Source organism: Aethina tumida, chromosome 2 (genome assembly GCF_024364675.1).
Source record: "Aethina tumida isolate Nest 87 chromosome 2, icAetTumi1.1, whole genome shotgun sequence".
NCBI lineage: Eukaryota > Metazoa > Arthropoda > Insecta > Coleoptera > Nitidulidae > Aethina > Aethina tumida.
In genome coordinates this window covers 33,667,239-33,692,618 of record NC_065436.1, presented here as the reverse complement: position 1 = coordinate 33,692,618, position 25,380 = coordinate 33,667,239, and the positions used below count along the sequence as shown (strand labels likewise).

The following is a 25,380-nucleotide window of genomic DNA, read 5'->3' as shown; positions in this document are numbered from 1 at the left end:
TAACAACTAGTTCAGACAATACGTTTACTGTATCGTGACAGTCTTAAGAATGCGGAAGCTGATTTTTGCCTTAAACTTTACGTTTTTTATTTATTTTAAAGTTTGTTTTATGTTCTTTAGAATGTTTGACGTGAAAAGCGAATATGTATGCCTTGATAAAAGGTTTTGAAGTGCGTTTTAATTAGTGCACCATGAGGTTGTCAAAGTTTATTCCCAATCAATGAAAAATACAAAAAGCAAAGGAAAGTTGACTTTGAGTTAAAATTTAATTTTAAAAGGAAATTTTCCTGTTGGTTGTATTATAACCTAATAAAATACATACGTGAAAAATTCCCGAGACTGTAATTACTCCTAGCTACTTTCAGGTTTATATTGTCTTTGTTAGTCTTTAATAGTATAACAAATGAGTGTTCTTTTGAAAACGTACCAGACTTATATTAACAAGGCACTCTGTGTTTCTGATTGAGTGCTTTTATATTAGTACTATAATAAGTTTTTTTACTGCATCATTTCGAATTCTTCAATTATTCGTAGGTGCTTTCAGATAAAAGTGTGACCAATAAAGATAACAGAGGTTTATCTCCTCCAAATTGAACAACCCCCTCTAGTCAACATAATAATAGTAATAATAAATTAACACCTTAGAAAACTGCAGCAGTTTAAATTAGTATCAATAAAGCAATGCTTGCAAGAAATACTCAATCAGAACATTAAGCAGAACACCGTATACAGAAACATAAAACGGCCACCCCCTCGAAACTTATTCAGGGACCAGGCAAATTGCATTTTAGCGAAGTGGGTTAGGACGGCGGGCGCACGAACATTTACCGGGTTCTTGGGCTTAATGTCCCATTAAATCCGTTTTACATTCCTGCATCTCATTGACCGGGACCATTTCTCAATACGTAACCCACATCGAGAACTCGACTAGCAAAGACTTTCTGACATCATCATTGAGACATTTTAATAATTCTGAATACTGCATTGTTTGTTCAAAATTTGGTTCTCAAGTGTGCATCCACCAAAATTTGAAATTTGCAGATACAATTTTGGTGGATGCACAGAGATTTTGAAAATGTAAAAATATTCTTTTTGTTATAAAATATTGGCAAGGCATCCATTGAATATGAAGAACGTCAAAGTCGTCTTAAAAGCTGCATCAACAATGAAATTCAATACGTGTTTGGTAATAGGCCAGTTTCATCAAAAGGTTCAACAAATGAGTTCATGAAAAACTTACTCAAAGAAGAAGTTCTTTGCAAACGCAAGACTTTACGACACATTAAAAACTCAAAGAAAGCTTCACAATGTTAACTGGGAATTTCTTCATCTAACACCTTTTCAACAATAAAACCAAAAAAACTAATGTGTAATTATTATGAATTAATAAAAACAAATGTCTTTTACTAATTAAATGAAAAATATATTGTAAAATCATGTTAAATTTTTTGTTTGCCACTTACATGGTGGCTTTCCATAATAATAGAAGTATTTTTATAAAAATTTGATGAATAATGATCAGTAAAACAAGATATGCTAAAATGCACCCAAAAATACGATAAGTAGTGAAAAATATTTTGCCTTAAAAAATGTATTAAACAATTTAGTTATGTTATTTTATAATTTATAAGTTAAATTATTTTTTAATTAAATTTAATTAGATTTTTCTGAGTGTTCCCTAGATACTTTAACTGTTTATATTTTTCCAAATGACTTATTTATTTCTGTCATTGTTCAATTTGGGACGTAATAAATGGTTTAATTCTTAAGAAGAGAACCAAACAGAAAATGATCTTTTCTTCAGTTCCAAGAACTAATCTATTTTCTCGTGGCATAGATTTCCTTATACAAAATTGTTGATTATATTCGTTTTCAATAAAAGTTATTTTAAAGAATGTTATGTTAAACTTTTGCCTGTATCTAATTTAAATGCATATTTTTATTACAAAAATTCCAAAGTTTATAAGAAAGTTAAAAATTGATAAAAAATCCCGGATTATTTTCGTGCACGAAATCCTTAAAAAAGTCTTTTATTACTCTTTATTGCATATTATAGAGGGGATGCACTTCCCCCACAACAAAAAATCGGCATTATCATAATAAAAATTATCAAGATGCCGCGGAAGAACCATCTTCCCCGCAATCCATACGCATTAAACCCGAACTTCCACCGGGCTGTTTTATGGATCGCGGGGTCCCATTTGCAAGTGCCGGGCCACCCCCCGACGCTCCCGTGCCTCTTGCCATTCACCTCGCGTTTTTTTTATTATTACGAAACCACCGCACGTATTAAACCTCACATGATGATGACTGGCGGCGCGGCTCGCACACACACGGGATTGAACGCGGGGACATTTAACTGCCGAGTTTAAAGCTTTATTTCCGGGGGTCTGATTAAATAACCCGGGACGGGAAATGTAGTCGTTGGCGGGGTAGTGGGAAACGATGTATTTGTGTGAGGACGTTACAATTTAACACTCGGGGAGGTGACAGAACATTGTTTTTCAAGTGTTAACTGTCATTCTTGTGTGGTATTTGATTATTTTACATATTGAACCTTTTTACTGCGTTTAACTGTAGTTAGAAATTGGGGCGAATCATCGAAGAAAGTTTGGTTTGAATGTGTTATTAGCCCAGGTAAAATGGATAAATAACAAAATTTCAGATGAAGTTGTTTGCATTCGTTCGTCACATATTTTTCTGTCGTTATTATTCAGCAAATGCAAATTTACGACCAGTATTTTTCAAGGAATGCCTTATCGGAATTGCGAACTTCGTCTTTTTGTACGTGTCGCTGAAGCTATTGGCATGTTTATATACGGGTTTATCTTGGATACATTCCTGTTTGTTCCACATATTTTTTCACTGAGCTGCAGTTATCTTTTGTAAGAAAGTTGAGAGGAGTTTGTAAATTTCACCTATCTTATACATATTTATGGCAGTTCGAGTCAATAAAGGGAATTCTCGAAGTTACGTATTTCTGTTCGTGAAATTTATATGTGATATTTTTGAGATTCGAAATCAGTTTATACTTTATATGAGTTTATTTCACTTAAATAAATATTACGTCTTGAATAACATTTTACGAAACTACACCAAGTCAACAATGATGTAAAAAATTTAAATTAATATTTAGACAGCTTCCTTTCAATAAAATTATTTTTCTACAACCAACATACTTGTTGTATTTATTATTATCGTGGAATTCTTATTTTATTTTGTTTTTTCTATTTGCATCGGTGCAATTTTAATCTTAGTGGCAGATTTCCTTCTATAATATTTTAAGTTTGTCGATATTGGTAAAGATGCAGCTGTTGTTCTTTCAAAGATCTCCAAACTACCGAATGCAATACATTATTTGTTATAACAACCTCTTGTACTAATAGATCAACATCAACAAAATATATTCTCCTCATTTGCAATTGCTGCAACTGTAATCGTAGCATCCAGATGATATACCAACATATTCAGAAAGTTATTTTAGTCTTGTCACAAATACAAACAAGTATATGCATATATAAATACAGTCTGTGGTTATTTCATCATGTTATACATACATATGTGTATTTGGAACTATATTTGGCAGTCGTTAAACTAAGAGGAATTAACCTTTAAAAGGTTTCAGGCCACATGTTTCATTAGAGACTCAAAGGAAGCTATAAAATACCTACCCACCATATCCCCATTATTATTATTATTATTATTATTATTATTATTTTCGTAATAAAGTTGAAGTTTTGATGAAGAAGTCAAAATTGTGGTTGATCTTTACCTCAGTTTCAAGAACTAAGAATTCTTTTCTTGTGACACAAATTTGTTTTACAGAATATTAATTATAATGCTGGTTAATTTGCTGATTAAAACTTATGTTCTATATTTTACTTTTTCCAGTATCTAATTTTAAGTTGATAAACTTTTAGATGGCGAACATGTACATAATATTCAAAAACACATACTCAGTATATCCATTAATAACTCAGCAATCCAATTCAATTTAATTTAAAAATAATTTTCAAAAACTACTTTTTTGGTTCTAATTTATTTTTATTTTTCGTTCTATCAGTATCAAACTAAACAAACAAATATGCTAAAAACCATTGTAATAAAGCAACAAATTATGTACAATTAATTAAATTACTCTTTTTTAATCCTTAAATTATTAGGGGGCTCAAAAGTTTTGACGGTGTGTGTATATCTGTTTGTTACCTGCTTAAAATCTACACTACTGTATAATTTTGTAAAAACATGGAACTGTAAAAATATATTTTAAATTGATACCAATTTCAAACACAATTGGACCAAAGGTTCTCCTAAATTACGACCATCTATTTTAGAAACACCTTATATAATAAATTAAAATCTGGTTTGTAATTAATAGTATTATTATTCTTACTAATATTATTATTGTTACTATTATATAAACATAACTCCAAAACAAACAAGGTAATTTTAATTGCCGTCTGATTCGAATTAAGCCTTGACGGAACAAAACAAACAAGACGGGGGATACGGTTTCGCGCATTGTATTCAATTATAAGTAATTGTTTAGTTTTGAATTGCCAAGTGCGGGGGTTGGTCGGACCGGTGCAAAGACAAACACGTGCACGCTGCCTGTCGGCCCATTCTCACATGTTCTTCCACCAGACCGACCTCGGGGCTATTTGCAACGTTTCTACCCCCGAAATTGTAACGTGTGTTTGTGTAACTATAGTTCCGGGTGTTGGTTTTGTTGGTGAAACTTGACGGAGACTGAAACGTAAATTTTTCGCCAAAATAATTCCGGTCGTTAAAAATTAAACGCGGTAAAAAGTATGATTTTTTTCCATTAGCCGTTAGTAGGGAGTTTAAAAAAAAAAAACTAATTAATAATCCCTCGATGCTAATGGGAACATTTAGTATAATTAACAGAACAAATTTCATTCACCTAGCCTCGGAGAAATTGTTAAAAATCATCCCACGTCTGAGCTGGGCAGTAAAAAATGATGAAAAATACGCCTGGAAAAATTAGGCGTGGCAGCGGGAGCGACAGAGAGAGTGAGGCAGGGAGGAAGGGACAGATGAGGCAGAAAGATAACGTGCAAATTAATGGTATTCAAAGCGAAGACGGCCATTAAGAATAAATACCGTTAGGCGTCGGCGAAATTTATCATTATATTAAAACAAAACGCCAAACAGCTTTATCTTGTGCTAACTTACAAGTTATTTAAAAGGGTGTCATTATTCTTTAACAGGTTGCCGCAATGCATCATCCACGCGAACAATGCAAACTTAGACGTGAATGATTTCCTTCATGCCTACGCCTTTCCCATCCAAGGTTTCGCGTCCCGTGGCATTCCTGTGTGCCGGTGCAAAATTATCCCTTTGTAGAAGATTTATTTATGTCCCGCAACCATTTTTATGAGCACACTAGTTCGCCGTAATTATATTGATATTAAAAAGGACTGTTGCGTTTTTTTTTTTTTTGCTCACGGTACGACGACATTCTCGTTATTTTTATACTAAATTGGATTGGATTGCTGAGTTATACAAAATAAAATAAATAGGGAACGACAAGACGAACGAGAATCATTAGTTAAATTAATGGAATATACTGAGTATGTGTTTTTTAATATCAAGTACATGTTCGCCATCTCTAAGTTCATCAAGTTAATATTAGGTACTGGAAAAAGTAAAACATAGAACATAACTTTTATTCAGCAAAATAACCTGCATTATAATCAATATTCATGACACAAGAAAACAATTCTGAATTCTTGAAACTGAGGTAAATATCAACCTCAGTTTTGACTTCTTTATCAAAACTATACCATATGGGCACATGGTGGGTGAGGGAGAACTCCCATTTAACATTTTAATGCTTCCTTTGCGTCTCTAATGAAGCATGATGCTTAAAACATCTTTCTAAAAGTTGATTTCTGTCAGTTTAATGACTGGACTATTTCCAAATACACAGTCAAAACTCTTGGACGCTCTAATATTTTTGTGAATAAACAAAAATAAAATGTTATAATTAATTGTACATAATTTGTTGCTTTATTACCAATATTTTTGGCAACCTTGTTGATGTAAGGCGACTATCCTTGCTCTATTAAAATTAAAAATATGATTTTCAGGCATTTTTCGACAAATAGATACAAATTATTTTAGTAAATATTTACACCAGGCTGAGAAATTGTTATCAATGTTCTGTTAAAGGTAGACGGAAACATGTTCTTGCACGACGTCAAAAAAACTGTAATTGCATGAGCCTATTTCTATATTAATATTTATTTTGACGTGTGTATGTTGCACCACGATTATTATGAAGAAGAGAACCTCCTAGATAAACTGCTGTTAGTGTTTTCTGTGATAATATAACGCATTATTACATTATTAACTCGACTGTTTGTACAAACCAAAATTAAACCAATGTTTACCCCTGTGCACGCGCCCACGTCCCCAAATTATAAAAAGACGTTGTTAATTTAGGATCCGCAACATATTGGTGGCGGAAAGCCCGCGGTTATTAAGTGGCGGCCCTTTAAAACAGTGCGGAACGGCGGGCCGGAGAGTGTGATGGCCGTGGCTCAGGTGTGCACTCCGAGACGAAATAAGCTTTGAAAGCTCGCTCGCTAATGATTTCTGTTCGCCGGGGCCCCGACGTTAAAAGCTAATTTATCGACGTTGTTTATAATCACGTGCAGATGGAGCTTACCGGGACACGGCACACGTACCAGGTGAACGGCGTGCACTTCACCGTGGACACTTTTCGCCGAATAGGGTACTAAATTCATAAAACGACTGCATTATGGCCGTACGCTAAGTGCAGGGATGAAATAAGCCTCGCCCGAACTGCCATAACTTAACCAACCACAACTATTTACCGGTCGCAAAAATTGTTTACTGAGGTAAACGACATTGTTAAATCATTGAGAGTTTTATGCCGTGTACTCAGTCGAATCGTTTCTTGTTACTTGTTTTTTTTTTTTGTAAAACCACTACGGACATAAAATAACGGTAATTTTCCTTACTGGTTATAAATTTCTGTACGCGATCTCCCGGCCATAGAGCCCGAAGTGGTCACATTGTTGGTCAATGAGGCTGAAAATAAAAAAGGAGCCTAATGATACGATGGAGAAAAGTGGAAATAATTTGCGATTATAGAGAGGAAAATTGCCTTTCACATTTCACGTGGCCTGTAATAACGCTAAATATAACAAAAGGACCGTATCGATTGTTAACTGGCACTCCTCCAACGCCCATAAACTAATCACAACTTATTTTGTTACAGCCTCTCTAACCAATAATTTAACCGAGGACGTGCTGGACCGTTACTACCTTCTACCCGAAGTCATACCGTCGACGAACTCCCCCGGATCGTCCAGCGGCGAAACCACCCACGCCCGAAAGGAAGTCACACCTGCCAGCAGTCCCACAAACAGCACCCAAGCCTACATCGGACTCATCACTGGGGTGTTGGCCATGGTCGTACTGCTGCTGGCCTGCACCGTCTTCCTCATGATCCGACGTGGAAGGAAGAAGGTGGCCCTGTTGCACAAGCACACCGCTTTGGTCTCCAGCAGCACCAAACCCACCACTATCAACATGAAAGACCTGAAGCACATGTCCACTCCAATCATCAACAACGGCCTGTCCAGGTCCAGGATTTCGGTTAAAAGCAAGACCAACACTCTAGGAACGGTGGACACCAAGAAGCAGAAGAAGTGCAACCTGTACGGCAATGTGGCCGGCGAGGAGTCGGACAGCGAAAACTCATCGGTGTACCATGAGCCGTACAAACTACTCCCCAACACCAAGCAGGAGTACGGGTGCTTGTTGAAGAAGGACGGCGTGGCGTCCAGCAAGAGCGGCGAATACACAGGTAAGAAATTCGAACGTGGGTGGCGGAAAGAGAAAATCATGAAGGGCGGAAAATGCGGCTTTAGCTTGTATTTGCGTTCCACGAAATTGGTTTCTGGAAGCCGCTCGTCGTGATAGACATCTGACGTTCCTCCACGTCTCACTTAGCACGTATTTCTATTAAACATGAATCTTTTTGGGGGCGCAACATATGAATCTCTTATGATTTACAAGACGGAGGAGGGAGGGCGTTACGCGGTCCGAAATGAGCGTCTGGTTTTATTGCCGTTTCCTGCTTGGTTTATGGTTTTAGACGTTCTCGTTTTTTTTTTTCGGAGCTGCGCTGCGACAAGTTGTTCGGGAGGCGGCGGGTTTATACGCTTTTTTTATTTAGTCAATCTGAATGGTAAATTTGTATTAATGCAGCGGGTAGTCGTAAAATGTGATTTATTTTGTTTGCAAATTTGTCGAGCTTTTTACGTTTTAAATAGTCTCAAACGGTTCAAATAAAGTTTTGCGTTTCCGTGTTAATTGTCGACCATAAATTTCACTTCTTGTAACATCAATAAGGTGCACGTAAATCTGGAAAAGACCGACTAGCGTTATAACGCGTTATTAATTTAATTGCTTCTTCATTTCCCGCCATAAAATTGCATTTCCCGTGCTAATTTATTAAAATTAGTCGCTCATTATACAGTCTCCTGTTACAATAACAGCTGAATAATTGTTGGGTGGAAATTGAAATAAAACGATTAACATAAATTTCAACTAAATTAATTGCCACTCCGGATTATCTATTAATTTCAGTCACGGAAGAACATTTAATTTTGTTAAATAAACGAATCACAATTAGTGACGTCTCCGGAATTTTATCCGGGCTTTGGTCTTAAGCTAATCAAATAACAGACTGGTATCATTTACACAGTGGGAAAATTAAATTTGCTCTGCATAGTGCAGTGACACAGAAAATATTTGCTTTTTCACTATTTTTCCGTTTTATAAATATATACCTATTACTTTCTGTTAATCAGTTTCATTCAAAAGAGACAGACAGTGAGTATACCCTTCAAAGTGTAAATTTCAAACAGTAATTCATTTAATTCTGCAGCTGCGAGCGTTTCAGGAAACTAAAATAAATAGGACTTTTTTGTTTATTCGCCAGAGAGCAATATCACAGAGAATATTTACTTTTTCTCTATTATAATATTCAGTAAAAATACATAAATTTCATTAGTTGCTTCATTTCAATTTGCCTTTCACTTAAAGTGTGACATCTGTAGAAGATACTCTTCAAATTGCAAAACTTCAAGAAGTGATTAATTCTAATTAAATGCTCTGCAGCTGCTTGAGTTTCAGAAAACTATATAGGATTTTTTTGTTTACTCACTATACAGCAGCATTACAGAAATATTTGCTTTTTCTCTATCATCATATTCAGTAAAAATACATACATTTCATTAGTTGCTTTATTTTAGTATGTCCTTCATTTAAAGAGTAACATCCAATGAAAATACTCTTCAAATTGCAAACTTCAAGGAATGATTAATTTAGCTCAAAATGTTCTGCAGCTGCTTGACTTTCAGGAAACTAAAATAAATAGGATTTTTTTGTTTACTCATCATATAACTGCATCACAGAATATATTTGCTTTTCTCTGTTATCATATTAAGTAAAAAAACATTCACAACTTCATAAGTTACTTCATTTTAATCAGTTCTTCATTTAAAGAGTAAAATCCGGTGAAGATATCTTCAAATTGTAAACTTCAAGTAATGATTAATTTAACTGAAATGCTCTGCAGCTGCATGAGTTTCAGTTTACTAGAATAGATTTTTTGTTGTATTTGGGGCGAAACAAAAATAGTTGTGAAGAGCTTATATCTGGAGGTAAATATTAACCATTAGAGGAAATTGAAAGCAAACCCTCCTGCGACATTTTATTTTTCAATAGCGTGCAACATTCAAAGCGGGTGCTGCCAACTTAAGTGGTATATAAACACTTTTGTGTCGGGGCATTCAGATGATAATGTGCAGAAGACCTGTGGATCTGCCCGAGTTTTCGTCGGTATTCGCCGTCAAGAGAATTACGCCGAGACACATGAATATTCCCATTGTAAGGCGAAACTCTCACTGAAAAGATAAGAAAATAAAAGCCGATAAACACGCCAAGGTAGAGACGCTATCTTTACAGACTTCGTATGTGTTGCATGTTTTATTAAACGGCGGAAAATATGAAAAGTGTTTTCACATTTTTCGTGCGAAGGTAAATCCGACCTTTGTGTTTAATCGCCGTGCCGTTCCACATTCCATTCCCGTCGCTTTTTATTTGTCTAATTGAGCTCACACTAATTATATGGTACATCAGCATTGTGAATCAGTTGAAATTGTTTAAACAGACGATTTCGTGGTGGATGTGTGTTTTCCTGAATTTTGGACCGGCCGGTCATAATGAACCCGTTGTTGTGTTATCATTACACACTATTCTGTGGACCTAAGCATATTTGCACAAAATCTGTCCAGTCACCATGGTCGGACACCCCGCACTACATTTATGTTAATCCGCCACGTCCTAATCACCGGTTAATTGTTTCGAATTTAACGGACGTCAACAGTTTCCAAGACCGACGTCCCCAAACAGTTCGATGCCGTCCAAGGAAATCGATTCGTGTCGCTTTAAACACCCTTTTTGTTGTTCCAGACTTCACCAGCGTCAACAGCTTCGGAGACGAGCTGAAATTTTCTTCACCGTCCTTTTACAACTTGACGCCGCCTCCGCCTCCAACTTCCAGGCCGCCGCCGACTTACGATCCGCAGAACTACCAGACCCCCAACAACATCCCCAACGGAACGACAATACCTTCGGAAAACTACTACGCAGCCACGGACATAATTAAGGTAATATTTGTTTAGGCAATCCCATCAATTATTCCACCAGACTGTTAAAAAATACACACCGAGCTCCGACAATCGATTTAATCCCCAAAATTGGATTACATACAACCAAGCTTGCCATAAAATATCTGTTTTCCCAGACGCAGCGTAAACACCGCGTTTAATTCACTAGAAAAAATCATAATCCCCGAAGAAAAACACTCCGTCTTTTAAAAGGATTCGGCGATGTGTTTTTTTTCCCGTGATTCCGAACAACGAATGGAAATTTCATCAGCCCGAAACAATCACCACCAGATATGATCTTGTTTTCAGTTAATTTGTCCGCGTATTTCCGAATCCAAAATCAAATCTTTGTGCACGCATGTAATTTATGCGATAAGAGGATGTGTCGGTTGCAATTCATCCCGATGATCGATTCGATTCCTAGCCGCAATTTAATTACAGATGGGCCAAAACAGCAGTTGTTTAATTTGAATTTTGTAAAACCGGCGCCCCATTTTTTTTATTTCCAGATGGAATCAAAACAGCACGATCCTGACACAAATCAGTTTTCCATTCCATTAAAACTAAATAATCTCATAAGCGCCAGCCGAATGGAGTTTACAAATTGAAACCAGTTATTATTCGGAACGCTGTGCACGAAGTTTTTGGTGGGTTGGCGGGCATGCAATCCGACATTCTCCGCCAAATGCAACCAGATATTTTAATAAACGGAAACGAAAGCATACGAAGGGCATGACGCGGCGTGTCGTAAAAGATGCCCGAAACATAAGAAGACGTTACGTCCGCAACGAAAACAACGGGCGGGAACGCAACAAGTACGGCTCGTAAAAATTATTATCAAGATTAAAGATAAATGGCGGGAGATGTAATAAAAATTCTATTACGGCGCCGTCATGCGGAATGACGAAAAAATCCCCTATTTCGCAACTGATATTAGACATTCATAAATCATCATTTGCCTGCCGTTTCATTATTTCCTCCTGCTGAACACAGCTAATAATTATTATCGGACTGGCGGAACAAACGGGGGAAGTACCACTATGATGTGGAGGTAAGATTTGAATCGCCAACTGTAAAATCTCTCTTGTAACACTAATTCACACATGATCAGCAAATCAAATCAAATAATTATATTTAAACAAATTGTAATTCATGAGGGCACACAGTGTTCTAAAAAAATTAGAATGTATTCTGCTACTTTTTTACTTATAAAGGAAGAATTTTAAACTTAATAGCAATCAAAATACAGTTTACAATCATATCTGATGATAGTGTGGTCAGGATAAGCTTTAGGGGAAAACCAGAAAATATGTTATGATAGTTTGGTAATGAGCTATAGATGAAGAACAGACGAACGTTTTAAGATATTATCCAACTTAACAACTATTATAACATATTACTTTACAGATTACTATAATTTGTTGATGATGAATTAAAACGGAAGAACAAACAAACATTTTAAGCTATTATTCTGTTTAGTAGCTATAATAATACAAATTAATTACTATCATCTGTGATAATAGTTTTGCGATGATGACCTATACAAGAAGAACAGATGAACATTTTAAGGTAATATACAACTTAACAACTATATTAGATTATCTTTCAGATTACAGTAATCTGTGGTAAAGAATATTTTAAGCTATGATAACATAACAGGCCAATTGAAAAGTCTACCATAGTAAAACACATTTTTTTGGCAAAATTCGATTTTATTATTCAACGTAGTTGCCTTCGAGGTCGATATATCGATTATAGAGATCTTCCAACTTTTCGATACCATTTTTGTAGTATGATATGTCTTTCGCTTCAAAATAGGCCTCAGTTTCGGTGATTACTTCTTCATTGGCGCTAAATTTTTCCAGGAAGCATTCTTTTGAGGTCTGAGAACAGGAAAAAGTCGCTGGGGGCAGACCTGGCGAATACGATAGATGCGGAAGCAATTCGAATCCCAATTCATGCAATTTTGCCATTGTTTTCATTGATTTGTGACACGGTGCTTTGTCTTGATGAAAATGCACTTTTTTCTTCTTCAAATGGGGCCGTTTTTTGTATGATGTACACGTTCAGTTGATATCTTCACAATGTCTGCTATCTCGATCAACTTCACTTTACGGTCATTCAAAATTATTTTATGAACTTTTTTAATGTTTTAGTCGGTGTCAGCCTCTTTAGGGCGTCCACTGCGTTCGCCGTCTTCGGTGCTCATTTGACCACTAACTAAAAATCATATGGATTTAATACTAGCACCGGCAGCTGTGTGTCAGACCGGGGACTTTTCAATTGGCCTGTTACATTACTTTGAAGATAACAGTAATATTTGATGATAATTATAGAGGTAATGATGATGAGTTATAGAGAAAGAACAGATGAACAATTGAAGCCGCAACTTAATAGCTATTATAACACAAATTACAGAAATCTGTTATAATGATTTGGTAATGGTGATTAATAAAATATAAAAGTTTCTTTCATTTCATTTACCAATAAATTTCTGGAAAATAGAACATCAATTTTCAAGTTTCTAATATTTTTTTAGTATCTTCGTTTTAACTTGCCAAAAAATTCATTCATACATAGAACAAATTGCTGCCAATAAAGTGGATAATTAAATATATAGACTAATAAATTCTTCAGAAAATTTTACTCTAGAAAAGATAATTTTCGTACATTGTCAAAACGTGTAAACTAGTGCAATTCCACACTCTCAAAATTTTACTTAACAACCCTACAAAATCTTCATCCACTTCTCGCAGTGGGTGAAACCGTGGCTAATTTCTGCCCTAACCAAATGTCTCCGGAAATATCCACCTTAAACCGTCAAAACTACCCATAAACATCACTCAAATAACTAATCAAACCGGAAACTTTACGACCCGGCACGTAAAACCTAGGGGGGGGACACCAAAAAAATCCGCTTTTGCATTCCCCGACGTTAACGACGACGTAACCATAACCCTCGGCGGCGGTTTTATATTCTTGCCCGTTTAATAAAACAATAAGTGGAGGCTCGGAAAAAGAAAACACCGGCTGCTCCCGGGGATTCCCTCGACTGTGACCGTGGCTGTTTTTTAATTAATGCGGGTGGATAATTAAATTTTTATTAAAGGCCGGTGCAATAATGCCGTAATTAGACGAGTATTTTTATGGGCGCACGTCTTAAACGTTTAAAATTGGATGTTGCGGGCTCATGTGTACGCCGGATCTGGATTGTCCTGTGGGATTGGGGGTAGGGTGGATGAGGGGCGGTTGTAAGTAACGTGTGCCTCGCAAGGCAAACATAAATAGTGACTAACGCGTATACAAGTATCGACGGAGTTCACCGCCGATACTTGTTCAATAAAGTGGTTGCGGTTGGGGTGGCTTCAGTTCCGGCGGTCTCAGGTGTTCTCAATTGTGGGTGGAAAATACGAACTGCGTTTTTGGTGAACAATATCTCCGAAATAATATATAATTAAAACAATTCGTTCATAAAAATTTTTGAGTAGTATTGTTATTGTTTCAGTTATTTAGAAGAGTGTTCGAAATCACAGGATTTATGATTTTAATCTGTGAATTGAAAATAAGCGTTTTTAAATTGTTTAAATAATTCCAAACATGTGTTTTATAATTTAAAAATAAATTGTTCATTTAGTAGTTTTAAAATTGTGTATCCATTTAACAGTTATTTATTTATGTACTTTGTTAATTAAAATAAAATGTTTGGAATGTGAAATAAAAAAAATTATAAAATAAAATATAATACTAAATCAAAGTAATTTACGTTGAATTTCAAAATAACATATCATCCTTTAAAAACAATAATTTTTTAGTAACTTTCATAATTCATACCATTCATATTATCACCACTTAATTTATGTGAATTCCATTTTGATGAAATTCAAATATATAAAGAAATATCTACAAATGAGTTGAAACATAATATGTAACGTAACCAAAAAAATACCACGAAATATAAAATTAACCATTTTATAGATATTTCATTAAACAAAAATTAACTTAAATTTTGTACAATCAATACAATAAATATATTTCATTATTTCATACTTATATAAGGTATTACTTATTAAAATATACTATACAATAGCAACTTATTAAAATATACTAAAAATATAAGCTAATCTACTAGAACTGGATGCCAGTACCTAAAATGTTTTTAGTGACGAGTTTAAATTTAATTTATAAAAAATATGGTTCTATTTATGGTAAAAATTCTACAGAGAACAAAAGTATACAAAAAATTTATTACACCTACAGTGAAACACGGTGACGACCATTTATGCTGTGATGATACTTCAATTCTTCTGGTGTAGACCCCCTTGGACTAATTCATGTACAAGGATATATTAAAACAACTGCTTGCTTCTATATATTGATGAAACAATACTCTTAATAAATGTGTTTTAACATTAAAGCGATCCCAAATACATACACAAATACAGAATTGTATCGAATTGGTTAAAAGACCAATGCTTCGATGTTTTGTCTTATCCTTCCCAATCTCTAGACATAAACTCTATAGAAAACATATCCATATCTAAATCCAACATAAAAATTTCAGAAATTTAAGTGAATTTATCACAGCAATTCAAGAAAATTAAAGGAACAGTGAACACTGTATTCCTTTTGTTAAGGTTGGAAATCGTCCTCGAAATGATGAATTTGTTTAAATTTAAATCCACTGCAATTTTACTCTGCTTTTCACCATTCCGGAACTTTTATACAATTTGTTGTTTAATTAATATCGGTAAATGGATACCTCTAGGCATTTTTAACTTTAACGAACGATGTCGAACGCAGAAATAAATTATAAAATCAACCGTATTGAATATACGGTTTGGTTGCTTTACTTAGGAACCCTATTTGAAATAAAAATTTTGCCAATAAAGATATCTGAATATAAAAGAAGGTACGAAATATTTAGATATTTAATAATTATAAAGTTAAATTAAATTAAAAAGAATCGATCTTTTAATAAAATGATTAGGTTTTTTAATTTGTTGCTGTACATATGTGCGGTAGTGTTTATGTAACATTTTAATGAATATAGTTTTTATGATAAAACAATAATACTAAATGTTATTTTAACAGTTCACATTAAATAAAAGATATATGGCTAAAATATTTAACATAATGAGCACTTCTGTATGTATTCAAATAAATAATAACCCATAAATTATTTTTTCCGGTACTTAATATAATCCCAATTATAAAATTGACAGAGAACAAAACGGTGGACAGAGTTCAATTAAATGGAGTATTTTGTACCGTTCCTGCGGTTGTGGTCGGTTTGTGTACGGACACGATAAAAACATAAAGCCTTTTCCTATATCTAAGTGCGCACTTTTGTTGATAGGGCCATATTTCATCTGTCCCCCCTCCGTTTTTCCACTTGCGAGAGTGAGCCAAAACAGGCCCAATGAAATATGTATGTTACAATGTGAGGGTTTTTTAACACGAAGATTTACAGCCCGTCCATTCAGAGGTGAAGTTTGTCTCCCATAAAAAATACATTAATATTTTAAGCCGACGTGGAAATACATTCAAATGCTCGACACCAATTCCTATTCCTGACTGTAACCTAGCAAATAATATTCCAGAGGTCTCAATATGAATCTCTATATGGTGTTTAGTAACTGCATAAAAAATCCTTAACAAACCAAAATTAATGACGGCTCATAAAGGAGGGAAAACGACCGTGGCGTTTCTCATTTCGCGTCCCGCCATAAATTTTTACAATTTCTAAATAACATGCGTAGTGCAAATTCGGGCCAGTAAAATATGGCCTCCGTTATATAATATTGTAATTTCAGTAAGTCGGTTCATTTTTACGACGGAGCTGTTTTCGTCATAAAGAACGAGCCCGTCTCTCCTTTTTTTTTCCCACCTACAGACCATAAATACTATCACATTATGGGTTTCCATGAATTGCAAATATATGGGGATGTGTGTTGCGAATGTGCACTTTGTTGATAGAGCCATTTCTCAAAGTGTCTCCTCCGTTTCCGCGAAAATAATGCACGCAAATTATTATGTCTTCGTGTACACATGAGGTTACTCCGCGAGGGTGGAAAAAATTGCCTGCGATTTATCAAAACACAAATGAATTGTTTACTTTTCAAATATTATATTACTAATGGTTATAGTTTCAATTTCAAGTATTATATGTAAAAATAATCGAAAAATGATTAAAGTAAATACATAATTTCATTCCGAGTTAAATGAATATTATAGTATTAATTACACATTAAAACAAATATTTATTTAATGAAGATTATACTTGTACAAATGTGTATAATTGAACCAACAGTGTTAGTCAATTTTAAAATTAAAATTAAACATTGTAAATTAAAAAGTACATACTGGAATTCATAAAATCAAATGTTATGTTTTAATTAATTTAGGGTGCTGCAGTATTTTATTTTTAATTATAATTATAACATATTTTTTAAATTAGTTTAAATGTTAAAAATTTTAACTGGTAATTAATCTAACTAGTCCAACTGGATTACTAAAAATAATTGTAAGAGGTAAAAATGATGAAGATTGTACAATTTTAATAAAAAGTTTAACTAAACAGATCTAAAAGTAATAATTATTAATACAACCAAATTTTGAAACAAGCTAATAGAACTGGCTGAAGAAACTGGTTTAAATACATGAATGTTGAATAGTTTTAAAAGCTTTATTTAATAATTATTTAAATAAATATCAAACTTTATACATTTTGACTGAATAAATGAAGAATTTTGATAAAATATATAATATAAGTTGAAAAACTTTTTAATTTATAGGTAAATTAAAAACAGGGCAATTTTATTAATAATTATAATTCTCATGTCAAGAACTAAAATAATACCAAAAATAATGCGATATGTTTTAATATATATTTTTGAATACATTTTGGTTTACGTATAAATAACAAACTTTAGAGTTGCTTTTCAACTTTTATTGTACATTTTATCAAAACTATTCATTTATATTCACCTGCAAAATATACGTAAATTTTAATAAATATCAAATATAGTTTTTAAAACTATTTAACTTTCATGATTATTTTAAAAACTATCATGTATTTAAACCCGTTTTTATTTTATATTTTATCAAAATCCTGCTATTACATAAACAATTAATATTATTTTACTAATATTTGTCATAAACAAATGTTTTATGTAATTTAAGTTGGAATCAAAATTTGATGATTGTAAACTGTAAAATTAATAATATAAAGTTATAATTAAATAATACAATGAAGGAAATTTTTAAGTATTATGTATTATTGCAATAACAATAAATTTTCAACTACTCAAAAATAGAAAGAAGAACGAAATAATACCATGTTTTCTATCCATACTGTAATATATATTAAAACACAGGATTAATTTTAGTACTATTATCGTGCTTCATACGAAAATTACAGTGATTAATAAAATATGTTGAGTAAGTTAATTTTTTTTAGAAATTGATAAAAATGAAGATTATTTTTAAAGATTCTGTATTCTTATTAGCAATTTCCTCCAGTGACAATCAATTTTCACCTACTCAAAAATTGAGGGCAGAACTAAATAATACCTTATTATCATTCTATATTGTTTTCATGTATTCAAAAAATATATATTAATTAATTTTCCATTTTACAACCAAACTTTGATTCCAACTTAAGTTACATAAAACAATTGTCTATGACAAATAGTTTTAAAAAGATTAGTAAAATAATAATATTAATAGTTTATGTATAAGTTATAGGATTTTAATAAAATATAAAATAAAAATTGGTTTAAATACATGATATTTCTAATTATGAATGTTTTAATAGTTTTAAAAACTTTATTTGATATTTATTTAAATTAATGTACATTTTGGGGGTGACTATAATAATAAATGCATAGTTTTGATAAAATGTATAATAAAAATTGAAAACCAAAAGTCTAAACTTTATTTTATATAAACTAACATATACAAATGAAATTCAGACTTAAAAAGTTTAGTTAAATATTATTTTATTCAACCAAATTTTGAGGCAAATAAATAGAGTAAAAATTGCAGAGTTTTGATAAAACGTAAAATAAAAAATTTTTTGATAATAATATAATAATGAGTGCACAGTTTTGCTAAAAAATATAATAAAAATTGAAAAGCAACTCTAAACTTTGTTATTCATACGAAACTTTATTAATTTTACTTTCTCACAACCAAATTTTGATTCAACTTTATAGAATTAGAATTATTCAAATTTATCGAATAAAATTAAAAGAATAATTTTTATAAAATGTTCAATAAAAATTGGTTAAAATAACTTAAATGGGAATTGAAAAAAAAGAAAAAATAAACAATGAAAAAACAACACCAAATTTATCTTTAGTTCCATAAATTTTTTTTATTTATTTTTATTTATTATTACTTATTTATTTTTTTTAAACAATTAATATTGACAATATTACAATTTATATAAAGTAAAGTAAAAAATCATTAATTTTACAATGTACAATTTTAGTACGACACGAAATTCACCTTTTTTCTTTTGAATGCAAATCAAGTTTCTTCATTTACATTCCTAAAAGTGATTGTCAATTCAATCATGGAAAACGTGCACATCCACAAAGTTACAAATAAAACTATTTGATACCCTTTAGCATTGAACTACCCCCGAAAAATCTAGGAGACATCTCCCATGAATTAGAATTTTACTGCTCCAATCAAACTTTACATACATTGTCCCGTTTCACTAAAACTTTTTTACAACAGGTACTAAACGTTACAGCCAAGTAAAACGTCCCCTCTTATTCCGGATTAATCGAATAAAGTACGAAAGCGGCGCCGTTTTACATCGGCGATAATTGTTTTTAATCTGGTCCGCCGGGTCCGAAATTATTGCAACAACACTCATAACTCCCCCTCTCCAACGACACAGAAACCAATAAAAGCCGAATTTAAATAATTCCCCACGAAAACATCCCCCATTACCGTTGGCACGGCGTTTAATCCAATCGCAGAGGTGCATATCCATCCGTAAGAAGTGGCCGTAACGATAAATTCCGTCGGTAAATTATGTATATTGTTGCAGGGCGAACGCAGGGAGCAACATTTCACCCCGGGCCGCTTCACCCCGATCAAGCTGCCCGAGGGGCCGCCGCTGGAGGGGGTGGCGCACCTATTGGATTTTCCGAGACATCGGCTCCGGCTGCTGGAGAAGCTCGGCGAAGGCGACTTCGGAATGGTTTGTGGTCATTCGTTTTGCAAGTGTTACAGTATTTGTAATTTTGTGCCTTTCGCATAGGATTGCCTCGTAAAACTTGGCGATTAATTAAATTTAATAGCTGATTTGATAATGCCGAGGCTTGATGCACGGGAGTTGTAAAATATGTCTTCTTAATGTTAGCAGTAAAACGTATGAAAAGGAAAAGTATAATCCTCTTAATAACATTGAAAGGCTTTTGAATACGTCAGTCCCGTTTCCATATTAGCATAATGCGTTAGGCATGTTTCCCGTCTCAATCATGGGAAACATTTTATGGAGGCCCTAAGAAATACGTCCGTCATAACAGAAGCCACAAAAACGTTCGACACACAGTTATGCAAATCTGCAAGTTGTTCCTTGCGCAACAATAAGGATCACTAATGTTATTCATTGTCACATTCTATCCGGACTTTTATTTTTCTCAATCGCCACCCGATCGGCCTTTAAGATGAGTAAGTTTATCGATAAAGGTCCTTTGTATATGGCTTATTCGCTTTCGAATAGCGATATTATGGAAAATAATTGGTGAGTTGTTTACGACAACAACGGGGGCTCAGACAATATGTCTTGAACTCCATTTTCCTTGAAAATTTCCCAATGATTGAAACGAAAGATACACCCACGCACCCCGAGGGTCTCAAACGTGCTCCTGGGTCCAATAACGCCTTTTACGGCACCTTGTTTCCCTTAAATATCCCCCAATCTATTACATAAAGCTACAAACACACTTAAACCGAATAAAAACAATGGAACAATATACAATCGATACACCTCACTCATTTTTACTAATCCGCACTTAATTAAGAAATCTCAATATCCCAGACAATCGTCGAGATAAATGCACACATTTTGTTTTAATTCCGTTTGCTCCATGCCCCACACTTTTGAAGAACAGGAAAACAGTAAAATATAATATACATCCGCAGTGGAGCTACAAGCTCCGGATGTAGGAACTTTTAATTAACTTATATTTCTAGTCTAATCCGCATTGGAGGAACATAAATTCACTAACGTAATGCAATCATAAACACGATACGTTTATTGAAAGGATTAGGACGGTTTATCTAGCCTTTGTCTCCTCCGCTTTTGTTCGAATAATTATTTTATAAAGTTGCTCCAGTTTTCTTCAAGTTTAACCTCTTTTTATTGCTTGCGGGGATTTCACAAAGATGTATGTTCGTAATATTTAAGCTGGCCTGAATGCTAATTTTCTAAACAAGGTTGCAATACGTTTTACTATGTACCAGACTGGTAACTTGATAAATAAGACGGTAAAAGAACCGCTTACACCCAATTTGCCACTAAGTAAAACCACTTTGTAACGGCTAAAACAGAAAATAAACACCGGACCGGAATCCGAAATTGTTTTACTAAATAGATTGGAAAGGTTGTTTCCTTGCTGGCAATCCGTTAGATTTACGATTAACATGGAAGTTAAAGTCGATTTTATTGCGCTCTTCCGCATATACGTTCTGCATTTCTGACAATATTGACTCTCAGAAGTATTATTTAAAAGGACTAAATCTCGATATATGGGTGGAAGATGGATGTTAAGACGGGATTTATTGGGTATTGATCTTTCAGTTTACAACAATAAAGTGTCTCTATAACGCTGCTTTATTGTTATTGTTATAAACTGGGGCGATCATCAATTTTACACCTCTTTGTGATACGGAATATCGAACCGAATCATATAGAGTTTCAGCACTGAACGATAAATTGAATGTGGTATAAATAACGTTAGTTTGCAGCTTCTGACAAATATCTGTGTCTGCGTACCAGAAGTTATTTATATATGCTTTTGCCAAAGAGTTGTTTGATGGGAATTGACTTAGATCTTTATTAATTGTGGGACAAACATTTGATTTGATGAACCACCTCCAAAATTAGAGCAATTCGATGACCAATCAACTTTTTTTCTTTTAGGGCTTAAAATGACTGTAAAAGATCTGAAAGTAAAAAAAATTCTTTTGCACCGTTTTCTATATCTCTTGATTCTTGAAAGTCATACTGTGTATTAAAGAAGAGAAAAATTACATTCATTTACTCACAGACTAGAAATTACCATATTGATGACTTTTTGAAATTGACTCTCTTTCTTAAAGTAACAAAGTTTTTTATGGGAATTGGCTTAGATTTTTTTTAATTGTGAAACAAACATTTGATACAATTACAAAACTAGAGTAGCTCGATGACTCTAAACAATTCATTGTAAAAACCGCTACTTTTTAGTCTTCTCCATAGTTATTACCTATGCACAATAGTACAATCAAGTAAATCTTTTGGACCGTTTTCTATAATTCTTGATGTTTGAAAGTCATACAGTATAGTAAAGAAAAGAAAAATCTCCTTTACATTTATTTACTCACTCATTGTCTAGGAATTACCATTCTGATGACTTTCTGAAGTTGACTCTCTTTCTTAAAGTAACAAAGCTTTTGATGGAAATTGGCTTAGTTTTTTTCTAATTGGGGAACAAACATTTGATACAATTACACACTTTCAAAACTAGAGTAGTTCGATGACTGAGCAATACAATGTAAAAACCGCTATTTTTTAGTCTTCTCTATAGTTTCTAACCTATGCACAATAGTATTTACCTGGAAAAGGGCTTAAAATAACTATAAAAGAACTCCTTATACAATCAAGTAAAGAAAAAATTCTTTTGGACCGTTTTCTATAATTTTTTATCCTTGAAACTCATACAGCATAGTAAGCAAGAGAAAAATCTTTGCATTCATTTACTCACAGTGTGGGAATTATATAATGCAAAAACCGCTGGTTTTAACCTATGCACAGTAGTACTTACCTGGGAAAGGGCTTAAAATGACTGTAAAAGAGCTCCTTATACAATCAAATAAATCTTTTGGACCGTTTTTTATAATTCTTGATATTTGAAAGTCAAACAGTATAGTAAAGAAAAGACAAATCTCCTTTACATTTATTTACTCACTCACAGTCTAGGAATTACCATTCTGATGACTTTCTGAAGTTGATTTTTAAAGTAACAAAGCTTTTGATGGGAATTGGCTTAGTTTTTTTCTAATTGGGGAACAAACATTTGATACAATTACACACTTTCAAAATTAGAGTAGTTCGATGACTGAGCAATTCAATGTAAAAACCGCCATTTTTTAGTTTTCTCCATAGTTTTTAACCCATGCATAGTATTTACCTGGGAAAGGGCTTAAAATAACTATAAAAGAACTCCTTATACAATCAAGTAAAGAAAAAATTCTTTTGGACCGTTTTCTATAATTTTTTATCCTTGAAACTCATACAACATAGTAAACAAGAGAAAAATGTTTGCATTCATTTACTCACAGTGTGGGAATTATATAATGCAAAAACCGCTAGTTTTAACCTATGCACAGTAGTACTTACCTGGGAAAGGGCTAAAAATGACTGTAAAAGAGCTCCTTATACAATCAAGTAAATCTTTTGGACCGTTTTTTATAATTCTTGATGTTTGAAAGTCATACAGTATAGTAACGAAGAGAAAAATCTCCTCATTTATTTACTCACTCACAGTCTACGAATTATCATGTTGATGACTTTCTGAAGTTGACTCTCGTTCTTAAAGTGACAAAGTTTTTTTATTGGAATTGGTTTAGTTTTTGTGGAACAAACATTTGATATAATTACACACCATCAAAACTAAAGTAGTTCGATGACTCTGAGCAATTTAATGTAAAAAGCACTATATATTAGACTTTTTCCATAGTTTATAACTTATGCATGGTACTACTTACCTGTGAAAGGGCTTAAAATAACTGTAAAAATACTCTTTATACAATCAAATTAAGAAATAATTTCTTTGGGCCTTTTTCTATAATTCTTGATGCTTGAAAGTTGCACAATGTGGTAAAGAAGAAATAAATCTTCTTTAGATTGATGTACTTATAGTCTACCATATTGATGTCTTTTTAAATTTAACTCTCGTTAAAGCTAAAAGATTTTTTTGATAAAATTACAGAAATCATGTTTACATTCATTGTATGATTAATACTAAAAAATCTCAGAAAAGTTAATTTTTACATGGTGGGATTTGCTGTTTAAACCAATGTAATTGTTATGATAATGGGAAATGCACAAAAGCGTGTCGGAAGAGAATAAGAGTAAATCAGGAACCAAACAATAATGGAATCACAGAAGTGCCAAGTATAAATATTTAAAAAGAGCTTTATGTGCCGATGGAATCTGAAAAATTTAATATTATGTCACGATTCATTGTGTTCGAGTCATTGAAAAATCTTCGCACTTGTTAAGTCCGTAGTCGCCAATTTACTAGTTCGCGAACTACTTTCATCACACTTAGGACCAAAAAAAAACGCAATTTCAATGGTACAATTGGCCCCGACCACTCGACGATTTCGCCGTATGGACGAAAATAGAGTACTTCGCAGGCCGATTGTAGTGTTCCAGACGTCGCGGCGTCGTTTCTCGTGTCATCCAGTGCGGAACACAATCGGGTCCTTATTTTTATATAAACGTGCAGTTATTACAGTTATTGGTTTTCTATTACGACTCTTTTCTCCACCGACGGCCGCTGTCAGACGGTCTCGGTCCGAAGGCCTTTGTATTGACAAAGGGCTCCTCTTCCGCCAATATGTAGCAATTAGGTTATGCTCCAAATGTAAAAGCCGTAGCAATATGAGTTTCGTCTCTTCCTGTTCTCTGTGTGTTTTTCTTTTCCATTTTGCTGGCCCGGTTTGTTTGCCGAAGAGATTGACTGGGACCAGATTTGGCCCAGATTATTGTACGGGATCTGAAACTCGAGCAAACATGCACACGAGTACCCTTTAACGTTTTTAACTTGTTCTAATTTCAAGATGTAATCCTCGGAACGTTCTTCGCCATGTTTCATTTTAAAACTCATCAAAGCTACAAAACAGCCAAGATATAATTTCAAATTCCCCGTCCGCTTTATTTTAAATGGAGTTGTCATTCGAGCTGTTGATTTAGATAAAAGACACCTCGTGGTTGTTCAAACATCAATTAAATGTACAAGCGCCGCTAAGTGTTTTCTCTGATTTGAATTTCAGGTGCACCTCTGCGAGGCCGAGGGACTTCCCGACTTTAATGGAGGCTCGTCTTTCCACAAGAAGCAGATCGTCATCGTTAAAAGTCTCTGGCGGGGATGCGGGGATGCGAAAAGGTAATTAGAATTTTATTAAACAACAAAATCCGATTTTCATTTAAAAAAAAAAATAATTGTGTCAACACAACAAAATGGAGCTTCGTGTTTTGATAAAGGCAAATAAAAGTATTAACCATGCGTGGTGCGGAACGAGGCCGTTTTAATGTGTATTTCCAAGGATTTTCGCCGTGTGTGCCGCACAAAGCCCCAATTAACATGAGGATTACCTCTAATGCTCACTTGCGCATCGGAAAAAATCGAAGGCACTT

General features: G+C 33.7%; 1 protein-coding gene across 1 annotated transcript in view; it reads left to right on the top strand.

Moving 5' to 3' along the window:
- The window catches only part of LOC109598811 (discoidin domain-containing receptor tyrosine kinase B-like), a 198,896-nt gene that overhangs the window by 157,853 nt on the left and 15,663 nt on the right, over window positions 1-25,380 (top strand). Inside the window, exons 9-12 of the mRNA XM_049963791.1 lie at window positions 7,271-7,861; window positions 10,537-10,733; window positions 19,798-19,950; window positions 25,017-25,129. Of these exons, the coding sequence (XP_049819748.1) occupies window positions 7,271-7,861; window positions 10,537-10,733; window positions 19,798-19,950; window positions 25,017-25,129 (1,054 nt within the window). The remainder of the gene's footprint in view (window positions 1-7,270; window positions 7,862-10,536; window positions 10,734-19,797; window positions 19,951-25,016; window positions 25,130-25,380) is intronic.